The sequence below is a fragment of the Homarus americanus genome, unplaced genomic scaffold (genome assembly GCF_018991925.1).
Source record: "Homarus americanus isolate GMGI-L3 unplaced genomic scaffold, GMGI_Hamer_2.0 scaffold25860, whole genome shotgun sequence".
Taxonomy (NCBI): Eukaryota; Metazoa; Arthropoda; class Malacostraca; order Decapoda; family Nephropidae; genus Homarus; species Homarus americanus.
The window spans coordinates 2088041-2107644 of record NW_024724693.1 but is presented as its reverse complement, the minus strand read 5'-3'; the positions used below and the strand labels follow the sequence as shown (position 1 = coordinate 2107644).

Here is a 19604-nt window from a genome sequence, read left to right as displayed (position 1 = left end):
TACAGTATGTAGATGAGCATGAAAAATCAATTTGTATTACAAGTATTCTCTCTAGTAATTTTCAATAAGAGCTTCAGCAATAAGAAATTTAATATCTCGGTACACTTTAAAGAGGGCAACTATAAATGTTAAGCTTTAGTTAGTTATTTTTACTTTAAAGTCTTCCTTACTCAACGGAGTTTCTTTTTGCTATTTAACCCTTACACCAAGAGTGTACCGGGGTGGGGCAGCCACCACCAGAAGATAGGTGAGTTGGGGGTCATTCAAATTGTGATCTCTGTGATGTACAGTATGGTAATTCATCATTCATATCCGAGGGACCGGCAAGGCCAGAGGAATACGTCAACAGGCTCTATCCGCCCCTATGACTGTGTTCAGTGATCCCTTGGTTAATGAACGCCTCGGTTAACGAAATTTCGGTTAACGAATTACCTTCCATAAGATTCTTCACTTCGGTTAACGAAAAAATTTTGGTTAACGAATTCCTTACGAATTTTGCCCAACATGTTTTCTCCTGCTCACCAGCTGTAGTATTAGTCCGCCAATACAGTAATCGGTTTTAGGGCTTAAATTTGTTACCATTTGAGTAAATATCAAGAAGGTTGTACTATTCAATAATTTTCTAAGTCTTATATTAAAGTTTTTAGTCATTTTAACAATTATTTAACATAATTGAAGTACAGGGAACTAGTTTTTAGCATGCCAAACAACCACTCAACACACCCAAAATGGCGTCAGTGTGTGTCCCTGCTCAGTGGAGGAAGATTCTTGCTTGAGACTCTCTTGAACTTAAACTATTTTTATGTTTTTACAGTAAAATTATTGGTCATTCTGAAGTTTATTTTACATATTGACAATATACAATGCAGTGCAGTGTTGATTTAAAGAAAATAATCTTGAATTACACCAAGAGAACTAAAATTTTATGGGTGAAATGGCAGCATGGGGTGACTTCTCTTCCACCCCAATGCCTTCTCTTCTCCCTTCTCCTCCACCCCCATTCTAATTCCCATCATCATCATCATCAATCAGGAGCCTTACCAGCCATAGCGACAATCTCATGGGGGTTGGTGGGGGTGGGTTCCTCTGACCTTATAATCTGGGGCCCCGCAGTGGCTGAGTTGCCCCGGGCCCCGCACCCTCCTAGGGACGGCCCTGCTCATAGGGGACATATGATGATAACCAGGCTTGTTCTTAATGATGTGGTGAGTGTTGTTTAATTGTGTTGTAAGTACAGTATAGTATTAGTGTAGGATTTATATATTTTTTTTCGGTGATATTTGTGGGTATCGGACTGGCTGGGAATGTACAGGTATCCTATTGAATTCCACGTTAAAATAATCCCGATTTACGATATTTTGACCTGCGATGGGTTTTTCACGAACGTAACTCCATTGTAAATAAGGCTATAACTATATCTTATTCACCACTCGTCTGTCAGCTTAATAGATGGTCAGGCTGTCGGTCAGTTCTCTGTTATGCACTATTGGCAAATATACCGGGCATTTATGAGCTCATGGATGTGATAGCTCCTTTATTTAAGGCTGTGACCTCTAGTACACTTTCCCATTTGTTTATCCCAGAAGAGACAAACAATGTTAGATGTGGAAGTTTTTCTTTCAAATCTCCAATTAATCAGTCACAGTACAGGTACAGGCATTTATAGTCTCTAGGAAGTGTACAATTATTTTCATTCATTACTTGATAAAATTAAGACAAACAGTCAAAAATTTAATAGATAATTGACATGAGACCATTTTCTTACACAATTCCAACCATTTGTATAAAGATATGACACAAGGATAAAGAGTTGTGGTGGCTGAGTAGATACTGTGGTGGCCTTCTGTTTGTTTGGTTCACCAGGTCGCTAGTTACAGTGCCCACACAACCCCAGTTCACCGAGCTGTTAGTGGGTACAGTACAGTATTTAATTTTATTGCTGGGAAAGGGAAAGTGGTTGAGTGCAGTGCTGTCTCCTTGTATACTGATGGGTTAAGTTAATACAGTAAACAGTGGTGCTGTATTCACTCTGTCCCTGACCTGCTGTCAAGCCTGTGAGACCAACTTTTACATGGCAGAACAAAATTGCATTTTACTGTACAGGTATAGTGATTATTTACAGGGTCAAGTATAATCATTAACATTTTAACAGCTGAGACAAGAAGAATATCATTAAGTATAATTAAGTACAGTAGTTGTTTACATATATACATATCTCCAGGTAAATTATAGTAACTTAAAGTTTTCTTATATATGACAGGAACTCAGTAATGTTACACTACTTATTTCCAAACCTTCTTTCTGTACCAAGTATAGTCTGGTTGGGGTATGTATGGCATTTTGGGTTCTGATCTTTCCTGCTGGTTCCAACGACGATTCTCCTTGGGCTCTGACCTTCTTTGCTGCCCTTTACCATGTTTTCTGGGTTTTGAGTGTTTATTTTCGGTCCTGTGAGGCTTCGTAGGTTCAAGCACTCCTTGATGATTTCTACAATCTTCTATAAATTTGGACATATGAAGGTCAAGTCTGTGAGGTTCTGTGGATTCAGACCTTTCATGATGATTCCTGCGGTCTTCCACAAACTCTGGCTTATGACGGTCTGCCCTGTTAGGATCCAAAGATTTAGACCTTCTCTGGTCCACCCATTGCTCTCTCTTAAAGCGAGAATTACCATTTTGAGTTCTGGATTGGTCGGTGGAAGAACTTTGGTCTTGTCTAGTTTCCTGTGGTTCGCGGACCGCTGTTGTCACTCTGTGTGGGTCACCTTCTGGTGTTGCAAAATTGTACCATGGATGAGCTGAACTTGACTCATCATGTGCTCGACGAGGGCTTCTTGGTCGTCCTCGTTCATAGTGCAGCTTGGTCGACTCCCTAACGTCTTGGGAAGGATTATACACTTTCCAGTTTTCCCAAGCATATCTTGTTGGCAGTTGGTCTTGTTGGTGTTGTTGTCCGAATTTCCTCGGTTGTTTCTGAGTGATGAGTTGTCCTTGTTGGTCTTCAAACACAACACTACTCCTCCTCCTAACAAGAGGAGAATATGAAGGCTCTTGATGTTTGCCGAGGGGTCGTTCATGGGAGAAGTTGTCACCCCATCTCTGGTGGCCTGGGAGCTCACCATACCTATAATTCTCTCCATTTGTATGAACGAAAACTTTATTATGATTCTGCAGCTCACCCGAGGCCGTGTCAGTATTGAATTCTCGTTCTACCTGTCTGTCTCGCTCTCCATACCTGGCCAGGTGGACATCAACAACGGGAGAATATCGCAATCCATTAGTTTCTCCACAATTATCATCCACATACGCACCATAATAATCCACATAGCCTTCATTAGGATCCACTGATACATTATTTACATCCATATATTTGTCATTAATATCGTAAAGTGAGGACTCAGGTCGCACAAGACGGGTGTCCCACTCTTTCTGGCGGGGTGTGAGTGGCTCCCAGTGCTGTTGGAAGTCACCTCCATTTTTACTAGGCTGCAAGAGGTCTCGTATAGGGCCGGGGCCGTGCCACACCTTCACGTACCCGAAGTCTTCCTCCATTACTCACTGTAAGCAAAAAAATAATTAAAAGCTTGGAGGAAAACACGAACAAACTTACTGAGGAATTGTTTATGTTAATTGATTATTGTGCTGTACTGTATATACTTGGTTGATGTGTGTCCCACCAACATCACCTTCAGGAAAATCATTGCTATTGTTTTTCATTTGTGACGTGCTTGTGTTTTTTGTTTGGATTAGAAAGAATGATAAAAGTGCTCACATAATATCTTGAAGTGGGTAAATCACTTATGAAGATGTAGGTCACTTTATGTAAGGTGTAGGTCACTTATGTAAGGTGTAGGTCACTTATGTAAGGTGTAGGTCACTTTATGTGAGGTGTAGGTCACTTATGTAAGGTGTAGGTCACTTTGTGTAAGGTGTGGGTCACTTTATGTAAGGTGTAGGTCACTTCATACAAGGTATAGGTCATTTTATGTAAGGTGTAGGTCACTTATGTAAGGTGTAGGTCACTTTATGTGAGGTGTAGGTCACTTATGTAAGGTGTAGGTCACTTATGTAAGGTGTGGGTCACTTTATGTAAGGTGTAGGTCATTTCATACAAGGTGTAGGTCACTTATGTAAGGTATAGGTGTTTTAAATTCATAATATTATATTAACTTTACCTGAGCCTCAAGAGCTGTGGTGAGTGGTCTTAATGATGGTCATTACCATTAGTCATCCGGTTGATCCCATGTTAACAATGTTGTTCCAGGTAGTAGCGTTGACTGCTGGGCTGTCACCTGAGGAAGAGCTGCAGTGAAGACCACGATAGATAAAAAGAGGTTGGAGGTTTTGTGTTGGCTGGTATCATGCGCCGCCTCCCACCGTGACCAACACCTCCCCTCACGTGTTGACTTACTATCTCTACCTGCTGCTGATACTGGTGTTTACTGACTTAAGGACTTATTTGTCCTCATCTTTTTTCAACTTAAAACCCGACGTCATGTCCGTCGTTCACTTCTCAGGTTCTACCCTTAGGCTGGTGCAGTACTAGGTAGTAGGCATGTCATGTCCAGTCACTTTAACCTGCACCATTGGTTTACGTCTCGTATTATAAATTTACCTTTGCTTGTGGTTGTAGGTGTATTAGTATTACTCTAAGATTCACAGTATACAGTGAATTGTTGTAAATTTCAATAAAGTTCCATATAATCCATGTAAATTAAACAATTACCGAATTTACGAAATCTTGAAATATTAAGGGATTTGATAACGTACACTAAATGATTATTATATGATTACCTATAATCCTAATTATAATCATAATGATAAACATATTACTGATTAGGGGTTTTCTTTGTTACTACATCTACTGAATAATAACCCCCCTCCACATACACACACACACTGTCTATATCACCATTCCACACACACGTCTGTATCATGCCACACACACATAAAACACATCGTATGTATCATCACGCATACACACACACACACAGTGTCTAATAAAACTGTTCATACACACACCAACTGCTGTCAATTATTCATCCAAGCAAATTAATTTTCTTTCAGGGGAAATGTCATGCAATCATATAACAAATTGGCATTCATGTGAAGCAATATTTTTTTTTTATTTGGGTAATGATTTTCTTTAAAATAATGGTAACATGTTGAAAATATAAACAATTAAAAGTAATTACGACTACCCACACCAATATTAGTTATGAATTGAATACTGATAAAGGTGATGGTGATCTGTGGCGCCTCAACCAGGGAATACCATAAGGGACGTTAGGCCGTGACAGCCATCTATTGGACAAGCCACAAGACACCAAATGGAAAGTGGTGTGCTGGATTTTTTTACACTATATAATATTTCCCGCTGATTTTTTTCTGTACCAATGACATTTATTTATATATTTTTATTATTTACCATTTCACCACTTATCACCTAATTAGCAGGTTGGGCGGTTAGTCAATTACTGAGACCTTTCTAGTGACAGGCCAGTAACTGTAACTTAAATTCACCATAAATGTTTGTGAATATTTACTGCATACTGAATCTTAGCGTATAACTATTACATCCAGAACCACAAGTAAAGGTAGATTAATATATGTAGTGTTGAAGATTTAAAGTAATCCATCACCATCTCCAGGACAAGTATTCAACTATTAAGGCTGTAATCACTCCCATAAGACTGATAGTTCCTTACAGTACACCTTCCTTGGCCTCAACACCACAATAACAACTATCAAACCAACGTGGCAGCACCTCTATAAAGTAACCTCTAAATACACCTAAGTTACAGTTCTTTAGTAACTTCTTAAGGTAATAACCACAACTTTTCTTCCTTATAAATATTCCAAAAGAACTTGAGGTGAGAGAGAAGAGTAATACACTACCATACTATAATGAACCTTGTATGATACTGTATATACTAAATGATATGTATGTAGTAAATCATCATATAAGTTGACATTAGTTTATCATGTTGGGTGGAGGTTAGGTTAGGTTAGGTTAGCTTAGCTTAGCTTAGCTTAGCTTAGCTTAGGTTGGGTGGAGGTTAGGTTAGGTTAGGTTAGGTTAGGTTGGGTGGAGGTTAGGTTAGGTTGGGCTGAAATTGTTTTTCCCACATAGGGTAATTTCAGCTTCCAAGTAGGTGGATAACTGAAACGATAATATTACTGTTTTGTGGATACAGTATATTGCTATTTAGTTGGTAATAGTATTAAAAAAAATTTTGGTAATAGTTAAGACCAATTGTGTGTCATACCTACCTACTGTATGACAATTTACTAGAGATTATCAAATGTTTCTTACTTCATGAAATTGATGAGAAATGCTTGATCAATATGTTTTGTGTAGGTTAGATTTATGCTTTTACATCGTTAGTCTGCAGAGAAGACTAAAATCTACCTGCCATATTTGTTGCGTCTCGGCATTTTATTATTTTTTTTAATATAACATACTTATGACTGTAGTATTTTAGGATAGGTCTGATTAGGTAGTTAGGTTTGGTTCACTTTATGAATGACAAATTATTGACGGTTCCTCTCGGCAACTACTAACATTCATGAATTAGCTGCTGCCACTTTCTATAATTTATTGTTCATTAAATTAACCAAGCTAACCTAACCTAACTTAACCTAAAATACTGCTGTAACACATCTTCGAGAACACAGTATGGCAGGTATCGGTTGACAACGCTGACTGTGTCTCTAAATTATAGCAAAAAAATAAAATCATAAAAGTTTTTCCACTCACAATATATTACTTGTACATTTTATGTCAATTTCATGAGGTAAGAAAGCGTTGTGTTTTATGGTGAAATATTGGGCAGTAGGTAGTGAAGGTGTACAGTTGATCTTAACTATTACCAATATTTCAGTGGAGATCTTCTTTCTTATCTCAAGACAATCCCTCAAAATGAAGAGGATTTGTTCTTCAAAATATTATTTTGGCCACTGTTTCAGTCAGAACACAAATTAACAACCGCCCAGCACCGGTATTCTTTTCAGGTAACGTTTAATACACAGGAATGGTTCCCAGTGACTATTGTATACCGAGGAACAACTTCCCACCTACTACATGACTGCATAATTTATTAGAGATGTTGACCAACCAAACCTCACCCTTCCTACAGTACCTTATCTGCCCTGACCTAGAATAAGTAGGTTAGGTTGGTTCATCCTATCCTGTTAATCATTTACTAGTAATGTAACTGTAGCTGGTAAGTTGTTCCTCTGTGTGGAACAGTTGCTGGGAAACATTTAGGACAAAATAATATTATGAAAATTGTAAATCATTTGTCATATTTGGCATCTTAAGGTAGGGAAGATGTTATCTTCTACACATAAATGTTATAAAGTTGATGCTTGATTATGTGTCACTGGGAAGCATTCCTGTGTATGAAAATTTTGTCATCTAAAAGGTGAAAATGGCTTTGTCTGGACGGAAGTGAGTGGAAGTAGAATAGTGTTCAAGATGAAAAAATTTCCAAAACTGTATAGAAAATTAAAATCATTAACAAATATTTGAATTTCCTAGAGGTAAGAAAGAATTCTTCTTCTATAGAAAAAATTTCTGAAGTTCCTGGTTAATCAGCAATACTGTTCCTGAGTAATACCCTTTGATAATCACCTGCTCCACTGTTGTGAACAGTACTGTCTTTGCTGCAATCATAATGTATGTTGGCACTGCCTAAATCATACTTTGTAGCTATTAACTTATTGCAAATAATTATCTGAATTACGTATATACTTGTAAAGACAGACACTGGTAAATTTCATTGCAATTTTATATATATTTTTTTACAGGATTGAGTGTATTATTCCATATTCCTAGATATATCTCAGCCTCTTGGAAGTTGTCAAAGAAATACAAGCCAAGATGGGAAGTCGTGACACTCGTCGGATCATGGGTCCAGAAAAAAGTATTCCGTACTCCCTGCTGCAGACACAAGAGAAGAGTTCTTTTTTAGGAGAGGATTCCTCAAGAAGGGATGCTCGGTCTGCTGTTGACCCTCGTAAATATTGTAAGTGTTTACCTTTTTTTTTTAAGATTTTTTTTACAGCACTCTTTTGCATGGAAGAAAAATCATAATCAGTGTTAATTTTAGTATATATTGTTGTTGCAATTATGTTAGGGTACATTTACTCTTAGAGGAATATTTACTCTGAGATGTAATACGAAGGAATGTGTGGGAGTAAAGATATATACAGTAGTGTTACAGTAGTTAAGAAGTATATTGAATAAAACATTGGAGTAAAGTTGTTATCCCAATGAAGTGATTATTGAAAACATTTATTAGATGTTTTAGCTTATATTATGAACTGATATGGGCAGTGTAACTAAGGATGAAGATTGGATGTAGTGAAGAAATGCATGGATATGTGTATGTTTTGACTCGAGTACATTAAGTTTGTAGGATTTTGACTGATAAATTATTTGATGTGACAAGTTTCTGAAGGATTATGAACTGACAAATTAAACAAAATTTTATTGTTTGCAGTCATGAGTTTGGGAGTGATTAGTCAAGCAAAAGGATCGTCTTACCTGGAGGTTGGAAACACTAAAGTTTGTTGTGGGGTTTATGGACCCATGGACGTACAGAGAGGTTCTGACTTCAACATGTCTTGCAAGGTGAGGCTTTGTGTCCATTCACACAGTACACCCTCATATCTATTGTTGTATGTCTTTGTCCTTTCACAAGTTTATATTAAGTTAGTAATTGTTGTGACTTGTATTTTATGACATACTGTATATGACACTTTAGAAAAAAAGGCTGAAAAAATCACCTTGTATATAATATCATTAATATGTGAGGTTGTGGCCTGCGAGTCTCCCACAGGCTAATGAATCCCCCAAATACTGTCTCCAGTAAGCCAGATTTACTTCGACCAACTCCATAATAAAAGTGTTATTGTTTACTTAAACATATTACTGTATTATTATAACTTGCAATTAATTATAAAAGGATTTATTGTAAATATTAAGCTGGATAACCAGAGACAGTTGTTGTCAGTATGGCACCCAATTCTTCAGAGGTAATCAGTAACCATTTGTGAACTCTTACAAGCATTACTATCTATTAATGTTATACCTGCCACATTCACCTTATTATTGTTATTAGTAAACATCCTTTAGCTTTTGAAAGAAACTTAAATTATGATAAAAACAGTGAATAATACTGACAGCCATCGCCACACTCTAGCACGTAACTCCATATATCAGCGTACAACTAAGACTACTACAGCACTGTACAGTATTAAGTTGTCATAGTAGTGTATTGTATGGACATGTTAGTAACAACAACTTGGTAATAACATATTATCAACAAGGACGGTGCTAACACGTTCGTCTGCAGTATTAAACCCTCATGTTAAGAACATTATGGCCACAGGAAGGAAATATCATTGGAAATGTATTTTATTTATACAGACTTAGTGTACAGTATCATGATCCACATTAGTAATAAACTTTAGGAGTAAACACTAAATGATGAAATACTGTACACTAAAAAGTGTTTTCCTAAATATATTGTAAAATAAGGTATAGTGTGTACTTAGATCAGGAAGATATTATTTTTTCTCTTTGTGTATGTGTGTGTTGGGGGGGGGGGGCTCTGAGTGAATGACCAGTGAAACATGTTAACCAATTTTGATGAAACATGGCAAGTATTAGTGTGATATTGGCTGATGGTATGTTAGTGTGTAGATGGGAGTACAATTTGTGTATACTGTATACAAGTGTATGTGTGTGTGTTTGTAAAGTGTTTGTCCATATCTGTGTCAGTGCAGTGTACAGTACAGTATTTTATTCTGTATCTTACATGATTTTGTGTAGATTAGAATGTACTATCTGGGTGGGTTGCTGTCAGAGCACAGTATAAGTCTGTGCTTTTGTTACTTAGGTAATTGTTTGTGTGCTGTGTATAGGTATGCAATATGTATGAGACATAAGAAGCCTTGAGCAAGCTGAAATGAGGATGGTGATACGAGCATAAAATCACAGCACTATAGTGTCTCGGAAATTTAATTTAATTTAATTTATGAAAATAAAGAATGTTCTCATCCATAGGTGTTGTGTGAAGTGAAGATGGCCCCATTCTCTTGCTTAGTGAGGCGATCACCACAGCCTGACAAACAACAAAAGGAGATGAGCAGACAACTGAAAGATGCCCTAGAAACTGTTATTATCCTTGTAAGTGAATGATGACCTCATGATTGTTATCACATTTTGTGTGGATCATAAAAAGTAGAAGTTTGTAAGATGGAAATTTGATCCTGTGTGTATGAAGAAATATATTGATAATTTCCTCTTGTAATTCCACAGGACAAATTCCCAAAGTCCCAGATAGATGTATATGTGACTGTTATTGAGGATGATGGAGGACTGCTGGCTGCTTGTATCACTGCTGCTGGCTTAGCTCTCTGCCATGCCAATATTGATGTCTATGACCTCGTCATTGGAGCTACAGTGGTGAATATTTATTGTTGTATTACTATTTATGACTTGTAGTTGAGTGCAGTTAAACCCGTGCATGGCCAGTATCTCCCAATGATTAAAGTTGAGTTATTTCTACCAGCAAAAAAACTGACAGATGTTGAAGAAAATAAATTCCTAAGTTTAATCTTGTGATGCACAACACTCCTGCTGGTGCATCATGTCCGCAATATAACCTTCAGTCTTTTCCCGCGTTCAAGGCAATTTGAGTTTAAGTATTATGGATAAAAACTGTTACAAAGTGCTATAGGTATGAATGAGTTCTACACATTATTTGGGCTGTTGTACATTTTAAGATTTCATTGCAAGTTTGTACAATACTTTATTTCAGCTGTGGCATAATGGTATTCTTTATGCTGACCCAACACATTATGAAGAGGAATATGAAGGCCGTGAGATTCGCAGCTCAGGCAGTGAGGGTGGCCAGTTGACTGTTGGAATGATGCCCAAGTATGCCAATGGTCAAGTTACCCTTTTAGTACAAGGAGGCCAAGTGTCAGCAGATAACCTTTGTGAAGGATTAGAGGTTGTAGTTGAAATATGTCAGAGGATTTACAATCTCTCCAGAAAGGTAAATATGAAATGTATAATCCAATGATTTTACTGTACAGTAATGTCAAAGTAAGGTGTAAGCTACACTACCATAAGAAGTTTAAGTGGATCCTATAGGCCTAATGGCCTGTTAAGTGGATCCTGTAGGCCTAATGGCCCATTAGGGGCACTGAAGGTAAAGCACACTGAATACTAAACCTAGCGTACACAAGGAGGCATTGTGGTCAGTATTACTCTCAACTGCCTTCACTACTTTATTTGTGATACTGAGAACCCATTCACATCTGGGAGCATGAACCAGTGACTCTTTAGACAAGAGATGAGCACTGTATCATTTTGGTCACCATAACCCTCACCATTGCTTTAGAATTCAATAAACAATGCCACAATGAGTGTGATGGAGACATTGTTGAAAGGGAAAGTTATGAGTGATTGCTTTAGAATTCAATAAACAATGCCACAATGAGTGTGATGGAGACATTGTTGAAAGGGAAAGTTATGAGTGAGGCAGCAAGGAAGCTTAAGAATGAGAAGGTGTTAGTAGTGGATGGAGTTACCATTGAACTGTTAAGGATGAGATGTAAAAAAACAACAATAATAAAATAAATGATTGTTTACATTGTGTATGATATAGGAACAGATGATTGATATGTATTATACACATTATATATGACAAGAGGATAAAAAATTAAGTATTTTATAGGCACTGTGTGACAGAGGGACAAACACCAGAGTAATGTTAGGATGTATGGGTGGTTGTCCAGTATAAAGGGAAAAATCCTAAGAATAAATGAAAATGTTGCGGAGGATTATATTGTAAATTAGATTAGAGGAAGTGAGGTGTTTCAGCTATCTGGAAGTGGATATGTCAACAGAGGACACAAAGGTGAAGGGTGATTGAGTAGGAGAGGATTGGCATATAGTACATAAGGATTATTTTTGAGGGCTTGTCCAGTTATCTCATCAAGTGCTGACCCAATCTGAGTAGGGGTATAAAAGAGCGTTTGTTTTATCGTTTACATAATAATACTAAACTAACTTGTTTGCCCTTAACTTATATTATGATTCCTACTTTGTTTCAGACATTGGTGGAGTATGTGGAACAGTCTCTGGAAGAAAATGAAGACAATGCTTCATGATCCACCTATAGAAACTGAAATTTGCACAGTGTATTGATTCTTGGTTGTACTAAGACTTTCAGTGTGCGTGGACCAGGATACTATTATCTCCATTATAAGATGTGCCGGTAAAGAAATTATTAGAAATACTTTATGATTTTGGAGAACTGCATCGTGGACATCATATATTTTCATTCAAAAACTTATACAAATAAAATGTTTTCTTAATATATACCATTTGTTAGTGTATTTCTCACCAAAAACTAAATTAAGGCTAAGTTATGGCTATTTGATGGAGATAGAATTGTGCTTAATCTGTAGAAGGTAATGGGTCTTGATTATGTACAGGTAACCCTAATATACGTTGGTAACCCTTACATTTAGACACCCATTTCTTTATATCGCTCTAATGAAAAACAATCAAATTTTGAGACCATTTTCTTGATATGAATGTAAACATTTGCATTAACAAATAACAATCACAATTTGATGCCCATTTTTCTCAAACAACACGAATACTTGACAGTATTATGTTCTTATAATGGCAACATCTTACTTTTCAGGGATAAATAACAATCAAGGTACTTTTCTGTTACTCATGAAATTGTTGAGAAAATACCTCCCACCAACCATTCTAAATGACTTCCTACAACTACTGGGTGTGCAGGTGAATTACATCATCATCAAGGTCAGAATAGCTAGCCTGTATCTTGTATAGTATCCCAGGTCACTTCATCAGAGGACTGTACAGCAATTCTCGGATCTGTCCATACTACATGTGGAGAGGTGATAGTAAGTCACTTCTCGATTTTTATGGAGCTGGAAGGCAATGACCGATGCTTTAACAAAGCAAATCATTAGGAAAGTACAAGATGGCTGCCATGAACCCTCATGGTCAGGTGTATGACAATGCTGCTACGATGGCTGGCGTTCACACTGGGTATTTAATGGTGAATCACCAATATCAATATAATGGCTGTTATTCCCTGTACCAAACATTCCTTTAATTACCTGGAGATCATTCCGCTTGTCTTACGAGAGATATTAAAATTTTTTGAGGACAGAATAAGTTTAACCATTTTTTGTGAGTCTCAAGTTCAACCCGGGAAAGATGGTAAAGCAAGTCTTCAAGACTCGTGGAGCTCCAAGCATGATGGTCCCACCTATATGGAATACTGTATCTGAAGCCCGAGAGTCTAGGGCTTAGACCGTAATTTTGACAGCAGCCATTTTGTTGTGGGATAATTTTGTATAGGTAAAAAACTAAGGCAGTCGAATTTTACGAACACATGAGAATTCAAGAGAAAGGTGAAGAGAGTGCAAGAAGGCAGAAGATACCATGGACACAGGTTTGGCATTACAGGATGAGCTCAGATGGCAGCAGTATGGAGTATTGGTACTGGCTGATGAGGAAACAGCTCTACACACCTATGAAATAGGTAACAAAGAGGGTGTTGGTAGTTATTGATGGTTGAAGTGTTGATAGTTATTGATGGTTGAAGGTGTTGGTAGTTATTGATGGTTGAAGTGTTGGTAGTTATTGATGGTTGAAGGTGTTGGTAGTTATTGATGGTTGAAGGTGTTGGTAGTTATTGATGGTTGAAGGTGTTGGTAGTTATTGATGGTTGAAGGTGTTGGTAGTTATTGATGGTTGAAGGTGTTGGTAGTTATTGATGGTTGAAGTGTTGGTAGTTATTGATGGTTGAAGGTGTTGGTAGTTATTGATGGTTGAAGGTGTTGGTAGTTATTGATGGTTGAAGGTGTTGGTAGTTATTGATGGTTGAAGGATTCGAATGGCTTTGGTAAAAGTGTTGGTAGTTATTGATGGCTGAAGTGGTAGTTATTGATGGCGTTGGTAGTTATTGATGGCTGAAGTGTTGGTAGTTATTGATGGCTGAAGTGTTGGTAGTTATTGATGGTTGAAGTGTTGGTAGTTATTGATGGTTGAAGTGTTGGTAGTTATTGATGGTTGAAGTGTTGGTAGTTATTGATGGTTGAAGGTGTTGGTAGTTATTGATGGTTGAAGTGTTGGTAGTTATTGATGGCTGAAGTGTTGGTAGTTGTTGATGGTTGAAGGTGTTGGTAGTTATTGATGGCTGAAGTGTTGGTAGTTGTTGATGGTTGAAGGTGTTGGTAGTTATTGATGGCTGAAGTGTTGGTAGTTATTGATGGCTGAAGTGATGGTAGTTATTGTTGGTTGAAGGTGTTGGTTGAGGGCGGTAGTAGGCAGCTACCAAACAGGGAGGTACTACCGCCTGGGAAGATATTGGAAGCATAATGTGTTGTCTAATGGTAGACCCTGCTGCCAAACACACACAGTATATTGTTTCTCACTTTTTAATTATTTTTGTATTTATTCATGTCTATTATTAATATTTTTGATAAGAATATTCATTTGTATTTTGCGCTCGTGTGTGGATTCCTATTGTCATATTCAATGTGTAAACAAGCAGACGACATTGATAAGATAATATAAGAAAATAGTTCTATATAGTACATTGGGTATAGTGTAGGTGAACAATTAGTTAGTTTATGAAGTACCATCACGGATTTATATATAATGGGAGACTCAGGAGGTGGATATATTCACACTGAACACCCCGGATGATCCACCTATTTAACATGAGCCTAGATCAAGTGGAGTAGCATGTAAATAGTGGATCAGTTGCCATTTGCCAAGATTGATGGAGGCGGTGGACTGTGAAGCTGACAGGTTAATGACACAGGTAGGTTATAAAGAAGTCTTATAAAACGGAAATATTGATGAGTCCAGATAAATAGACATTAGCTTTTTCAACAGTGTCCATAACTCGCTATTATATGCAAGGCTTAACGTTAACCTCAGTAATGTTCTATTTTTGGGGAGTTTGGAAGTGTTTGGTAACGTGGTGGTGTAAACTGTCCCGCCGCCTTCTGTGGTTGGATGCCTGTGTGGTCGTTCACATTTTTGGTTTTATTAGTGACGGTTTTGTTCGAGGAGTTTTATTGAATTCGGTAATCCTGGAACAGTCGGCTAACAGAAAGAGTGGTTCGATTTCGTTACTTTTTTCCACAGATGTTCTTTGGATTATTGTAAGGTCATTTTTTGTTAACCACCATCGCCTTTTTACGATTTTTTCTCTTACCATTTAATAGATCCTTTTAAGAAACGAAAGAATACACTTGAATTTAGCGGGGCATTTAAAAAATAAACGCAATGTTCGCGATTTATTTGTTGTAATAATCACGAATTTTCTAAGTCCCAAGCCTCCGGCTAAGTAGGACGAGGCCTGTTAGGTCAGGTCAGGTATATATTTTTCATGTGAAAAAAGGTGATGGGTGGTTAACGAAAAATGACCAATAGTAATACAATAAAAATAATACAACATTGCACAGAACCTAACAGAACCTGACATAACCAACCAAATAAACCTACCTAATTTCCTAGCCAAGGGGCGGACCCCCACCATATTAAACAAAAATATCTGTGCTTATTATAATATCTGGTACTAATAAAAGCATTTTTTTTTTTTTGTGGCGGCATGGTATAATTTTACGTTTTTGGGGGGACGACAGTTTGACCGAGCGGGCCCGAGCGTAAACAAAGAACGGACAACAACCCCCTGACAGGCTGATTTCTGCTGAATACAATACAGTGTTTAAGGTAAAGAAAATAATTAATGTCTTCGTGTAAAAAGCACCTAGTGACATCATATTAGAGTCATGATCAGTTTTTCACCGCAGTCCCTCTCCTCCGTACCCTGCCCACTGTAAGTGATTTATGATCATAGGTCGTATGTTTTTAGTTCCTACTATAACGATTATTGAAGTATACCGGTAATACCTTTTATTTTGTAGACCAGTTTACTGCATTGTATTGAGAAGTATTACAGCACATCGTGTTGGGCTTTACATAACTGTTGGGATTCAGTTATTAGTCCACTCGTATTTTGCTGTGCTCTCTTTTCTCTCAGAATATCACTCAAAATCTTTTGCTTAAGGCTATTCCTTTTGTGACGGCAGTTTTAGATATGTCGGGTGTCCAGTCTTGTGTTGTGGTGCTTAATTTGATCTTAAATGTAGTCATATATCTGTTATGTGTGCCAAGTAATGTCCAGCTGTTTTCACATTGTATCAGTGATGGAGTTACCACTGCTGCAGACAGATTATTCCAGTTATCCACAACTATTGCAAATAATGTTATTATATTCAGTCTCGAACTTTTTTCATTCTTTTTATCGTGTTCTCTTGATGGAGTCGATTTTGGTTTCAGACATAATCAGACATATTTTAGTATAGAATTGTCCATGATTTGGAAACATTAAATAATTTCTCCCCTGAACCTTCTGTATGTAAGTGTAGCGAGTTTTAATACCATTAGTATTTCTTCATAAGTCAGACCTTTTAATGATGATTCTAGTCTAGTCGCTCACCACAAGAAATTATTAATGGTTCCTATATACTGTAATTTGCAAAGTGTGGAGACTATATCTGATTTGCATATTCAATATAGTACCTGATTTAGAACTTTTGGAAACACGATTATAAACAGCTTGCCAAGGTAGTCAAATGCTTTTATTAGGCCAATTATCTTATTAACCTTGTTAATTTTTCTACCAAGTGTTTTTTTCTTAATTTAAAATCAGTATAAAAGCACTTAAGTCTCTGATTATTTTTCCTAATGCCTAGGTCAACTTATACTGTAACACTTATTAGAGAACAACATGTTGGGCTGTTCTGTAGTTAAGACTTTCCTGTTTCTGGAGATGTTGGCGAACTATACCCGGTACTGTTACTAATATAAATTGTTTGCTGAGCTGCACTGCATGAGGTTGCAATGGCATTATATTTCTATGGTAACCTAACAAAAGCCATCAACCGTCTTGGGTAGTACAGACTGTGTATGTGAGGCGACACTGCGGCATTTATCGGAGTTTATATACTGTACCTACTAGAAGAAAATGGTAAAGTTGCTGTCATACCGAGGAAGCTGTTTGGGTATCTGAGAACAGCGGGTTGTGTACTGTTGCTGACTTAGATTATTGAGGTAATATTAATTTATTTTAATGTGTACAAATTCTTACATTGTATACATATATATTGACATTCAATGGGGGTAAAACAAAGTATTAAAGATAGTTATATTCAATGAACAGTAACCTTAACATTGCTGTAATAATCAAATAATGCCATAGATATTTACTTGTGCTGTATGGATGAATGAAATGACTGTTGGGGTTACAGTTGAATATAGGAATCACCTTTTCATTTACTGTATACTTCTTGGTGACTTATTGAGTAATATGAAGATTCTTTTGGTTTTACAAGAAAATAAAGACTTAACAATGGAGACAAAGATTACCTTTGTAAATGTGTGAAATATTTTTAAACTTACCAAGTTCACAAATTTATATGAAAAACGTTGTTGTTTTTCATTATTGTTGTGGTGTAAAATGACTGAACCATAATGAGATATGGCATCGTCGAGGAGGCGGAGTTAACTTGTATTCTGGTGCGGTAAACCAATCAGAGGTAGAAGCTTGGTGAAAATTCTGGCCAATCAGAACGCAGCAGCAAGCATCACTCGGAGGGGGAACTAGACTTAGATATATGGAAGTTGCACTCTTAGTTCCTCACGCGGGGCGCCCTTCATCACTGGCACACATACGACTGAGATGAATACAGTACTAAGGAATTGAGGCTCGCCCACACATTATCACAGCATAACCTACTCTGATAGTTTCCCTTCATGATTTCTGAGAACGTATCCAAGTGGCTCAGTGAAACACCTACAATGGCGTGTGGATGTTTTACCTTAAACTAACGGGTTATCCAATATTTGAGAATCCTGAGCCAGGTTGGTAATGCCTTACGTCAGCTTACATGAGTAATTTAAGATTAGACACAGTGCAAATATTGACAAATGTACCTTGTTTATCTTCAGTAAAAGTCTAGTACTTCTAGTACACGACATCCTTATTAACCAGACAGTGTTAAATTAACTTTTAAAGCCGTTTGGTATATTATGTACTTGTTCGTACAACACTCGACCATGGCATTAGGCCGTTTATCTTAGTGCACCAGACTACATGCAGCATAATAAACAGGATTCGCCCCACTGTATTGATATTTGTGCCTCACTACAGACAGACAGGAGGCGGACGAACGTTTCCTGGCAGAGTGCATGACTAGAGAGTGGAGGGGCTCGTCAGGTCTTGTTTAATTGCTTGTTCCGCTGCCGTTAATGCTTATGGAGTTGTGTCCTCAAGCGAGTGCTGGGTGACTGACACATACTGTAGGTCAAGGGAAGACAGTTCAAGACATGACGCTTATTACAGTCACCTGATGGTTCTAACGTTACTTGGGGGTGAGGTCACATTAGGTTAGGTTAGGTCACATTAGGTTAAGTTATGTTGAATTACGTTAGCTTAGCATGCATGTGGTTAAGTTAGGTTACATGACGTTAGGTTAGGGTGGTTATTCTTCAGGTGAAATAAGCTGAGGGGTCTAATCTTCAGGTGATGAGACAACTCTTGATTGAGCAAATTCCACCCACTATAGTCCACACCAGGCGTCTGTAACTCAGTGTCTACCAGTGTCATTTATTGTAAGCCACGCCTGACGAACGTACGCCAACCTTCTGCCTGCAGTGACGATACAGTGGTATACTTATTCGTTGTCCACACTGTTACTCATGGTCCAGATTGTTACTCATGGTCCACACTGTTACTCATGGTCCACACTGTTACTCATGGTCCACACTGTTACTCATGGTCCACACTGTTACTCATGGTCCACACTGTTACTCATGGTCCACACTGTTACTCATGATCGACACTGTTAATCATGGTCCACACTGTTACTCATGGTCCACACTGTTACTCATGGTCCACACTGTTACTCATGGTCCACACTGTTATTCATGGTCCACACTGTTACTCATAGTCCACACTGTTACTCATGTCCACACTGTTACTCATGGTCCACACTGTTACTCGTAGTTCACACTGTTACTCGTAGTTCACACTGTTACCATGGTCCACACTGTTACTCATGGTCCACACTATTACTCATGGTCCACACTGTTACTCATGGTCCACACCTAGCACTATGGTCCACACTGTTACTCATGGTCCACACTGTTACTCATAGTTCACACTGTTACTCAAGGTCCACACTGTTACTCATGGTCCACAGTGTTACTCATGGTCCACACTGTTACTCATGGTCCACACTGTTACTCGTAGTTCACACTGTTACTCGTAGTTCACACTGTTACTCAAGGTCCACACTGTTACTCATGGTCCACACTGTTACTCATGGTCCACACTGTTACTCGTAGTTCACACTGTTACTCATGGTCCACCACTGTTACTCATGGTCCACACTGTTACTCATGATCCACACTGTTACTCATGGTCCCCACTGTTACTCATGGTCCACACTGTTACTCAT

The 19604-nt window shown here is 37.8% G+C and overlaps 2 protein-coding genes across 5 annotated transcripts; one reads left to right on the top strand and one right to left on the bottom strand.

Annotated features, from left to right (window-relative positions):
* Nucleotides 1-1519: 1519 nt before the first annotated feature.
* LOC121864502 lies at nt 1520-4434 on the bottom strand. The gene is made up of 2 exons (XM_042363543.1): nt 4175-4434; nt 1520-3557 (listed from the first exon to the last, which is right to left on the bottom strand). Exon 2 carries the CDS (start codon nt 3549-3551, stop codon nt 2283-2285), a length of 1269 nt encoding a protein of 422 aa, XP_042219477.1. The 5' UTR covers nt 3552-3557; nt 4175-4434; the 3' UTR covers nt 1520-2282.
* An 840-nt stretch (nt 4435-5274) lies between these two features.
* On the top strand, nt 5275-12409 carry LOC121864499 (exosome complex component MTR3-like). 4 transcript variants are annotated; one of them, XM_042363540.1, is made up of 7 exons: nt 5275-5332; nt 7812-8029; nt 8507-8637; nt 10075-10197; nt 10330-10476; nt 10832-11071; nt 12135-12409. In XM_042363540.1, exons 2-7 carry the CDS (start codon nt 7885-7887, stop codon nt 12189-12191), a joined length of 843 nt encoding a protein of 280 aa, XP_042219474.1. In that variant the 5' UTR covers nt 5275-5332; nt 7812-7884; the 3' UTR covers nt 12192-12409. The 4 variants fall into 4 exon arrangements, with proteins under 4 accessions (XP_042219474.1, XP_042219476.1, XP_042219475.1 ...); XM_042363542.1 differs by lacking the exon at nt 5275-5332 and adding an exon at nt 5531-5823 and having other exon boundaries at nt 7840-8029; XM_042363541.1 differs by lacking the exon at nt 5275-5332 and adding an exon at nt 5573-5596.
* The last annotated feature ends 7195 nt before the right edge of the window (nt 12410-19604 follow it).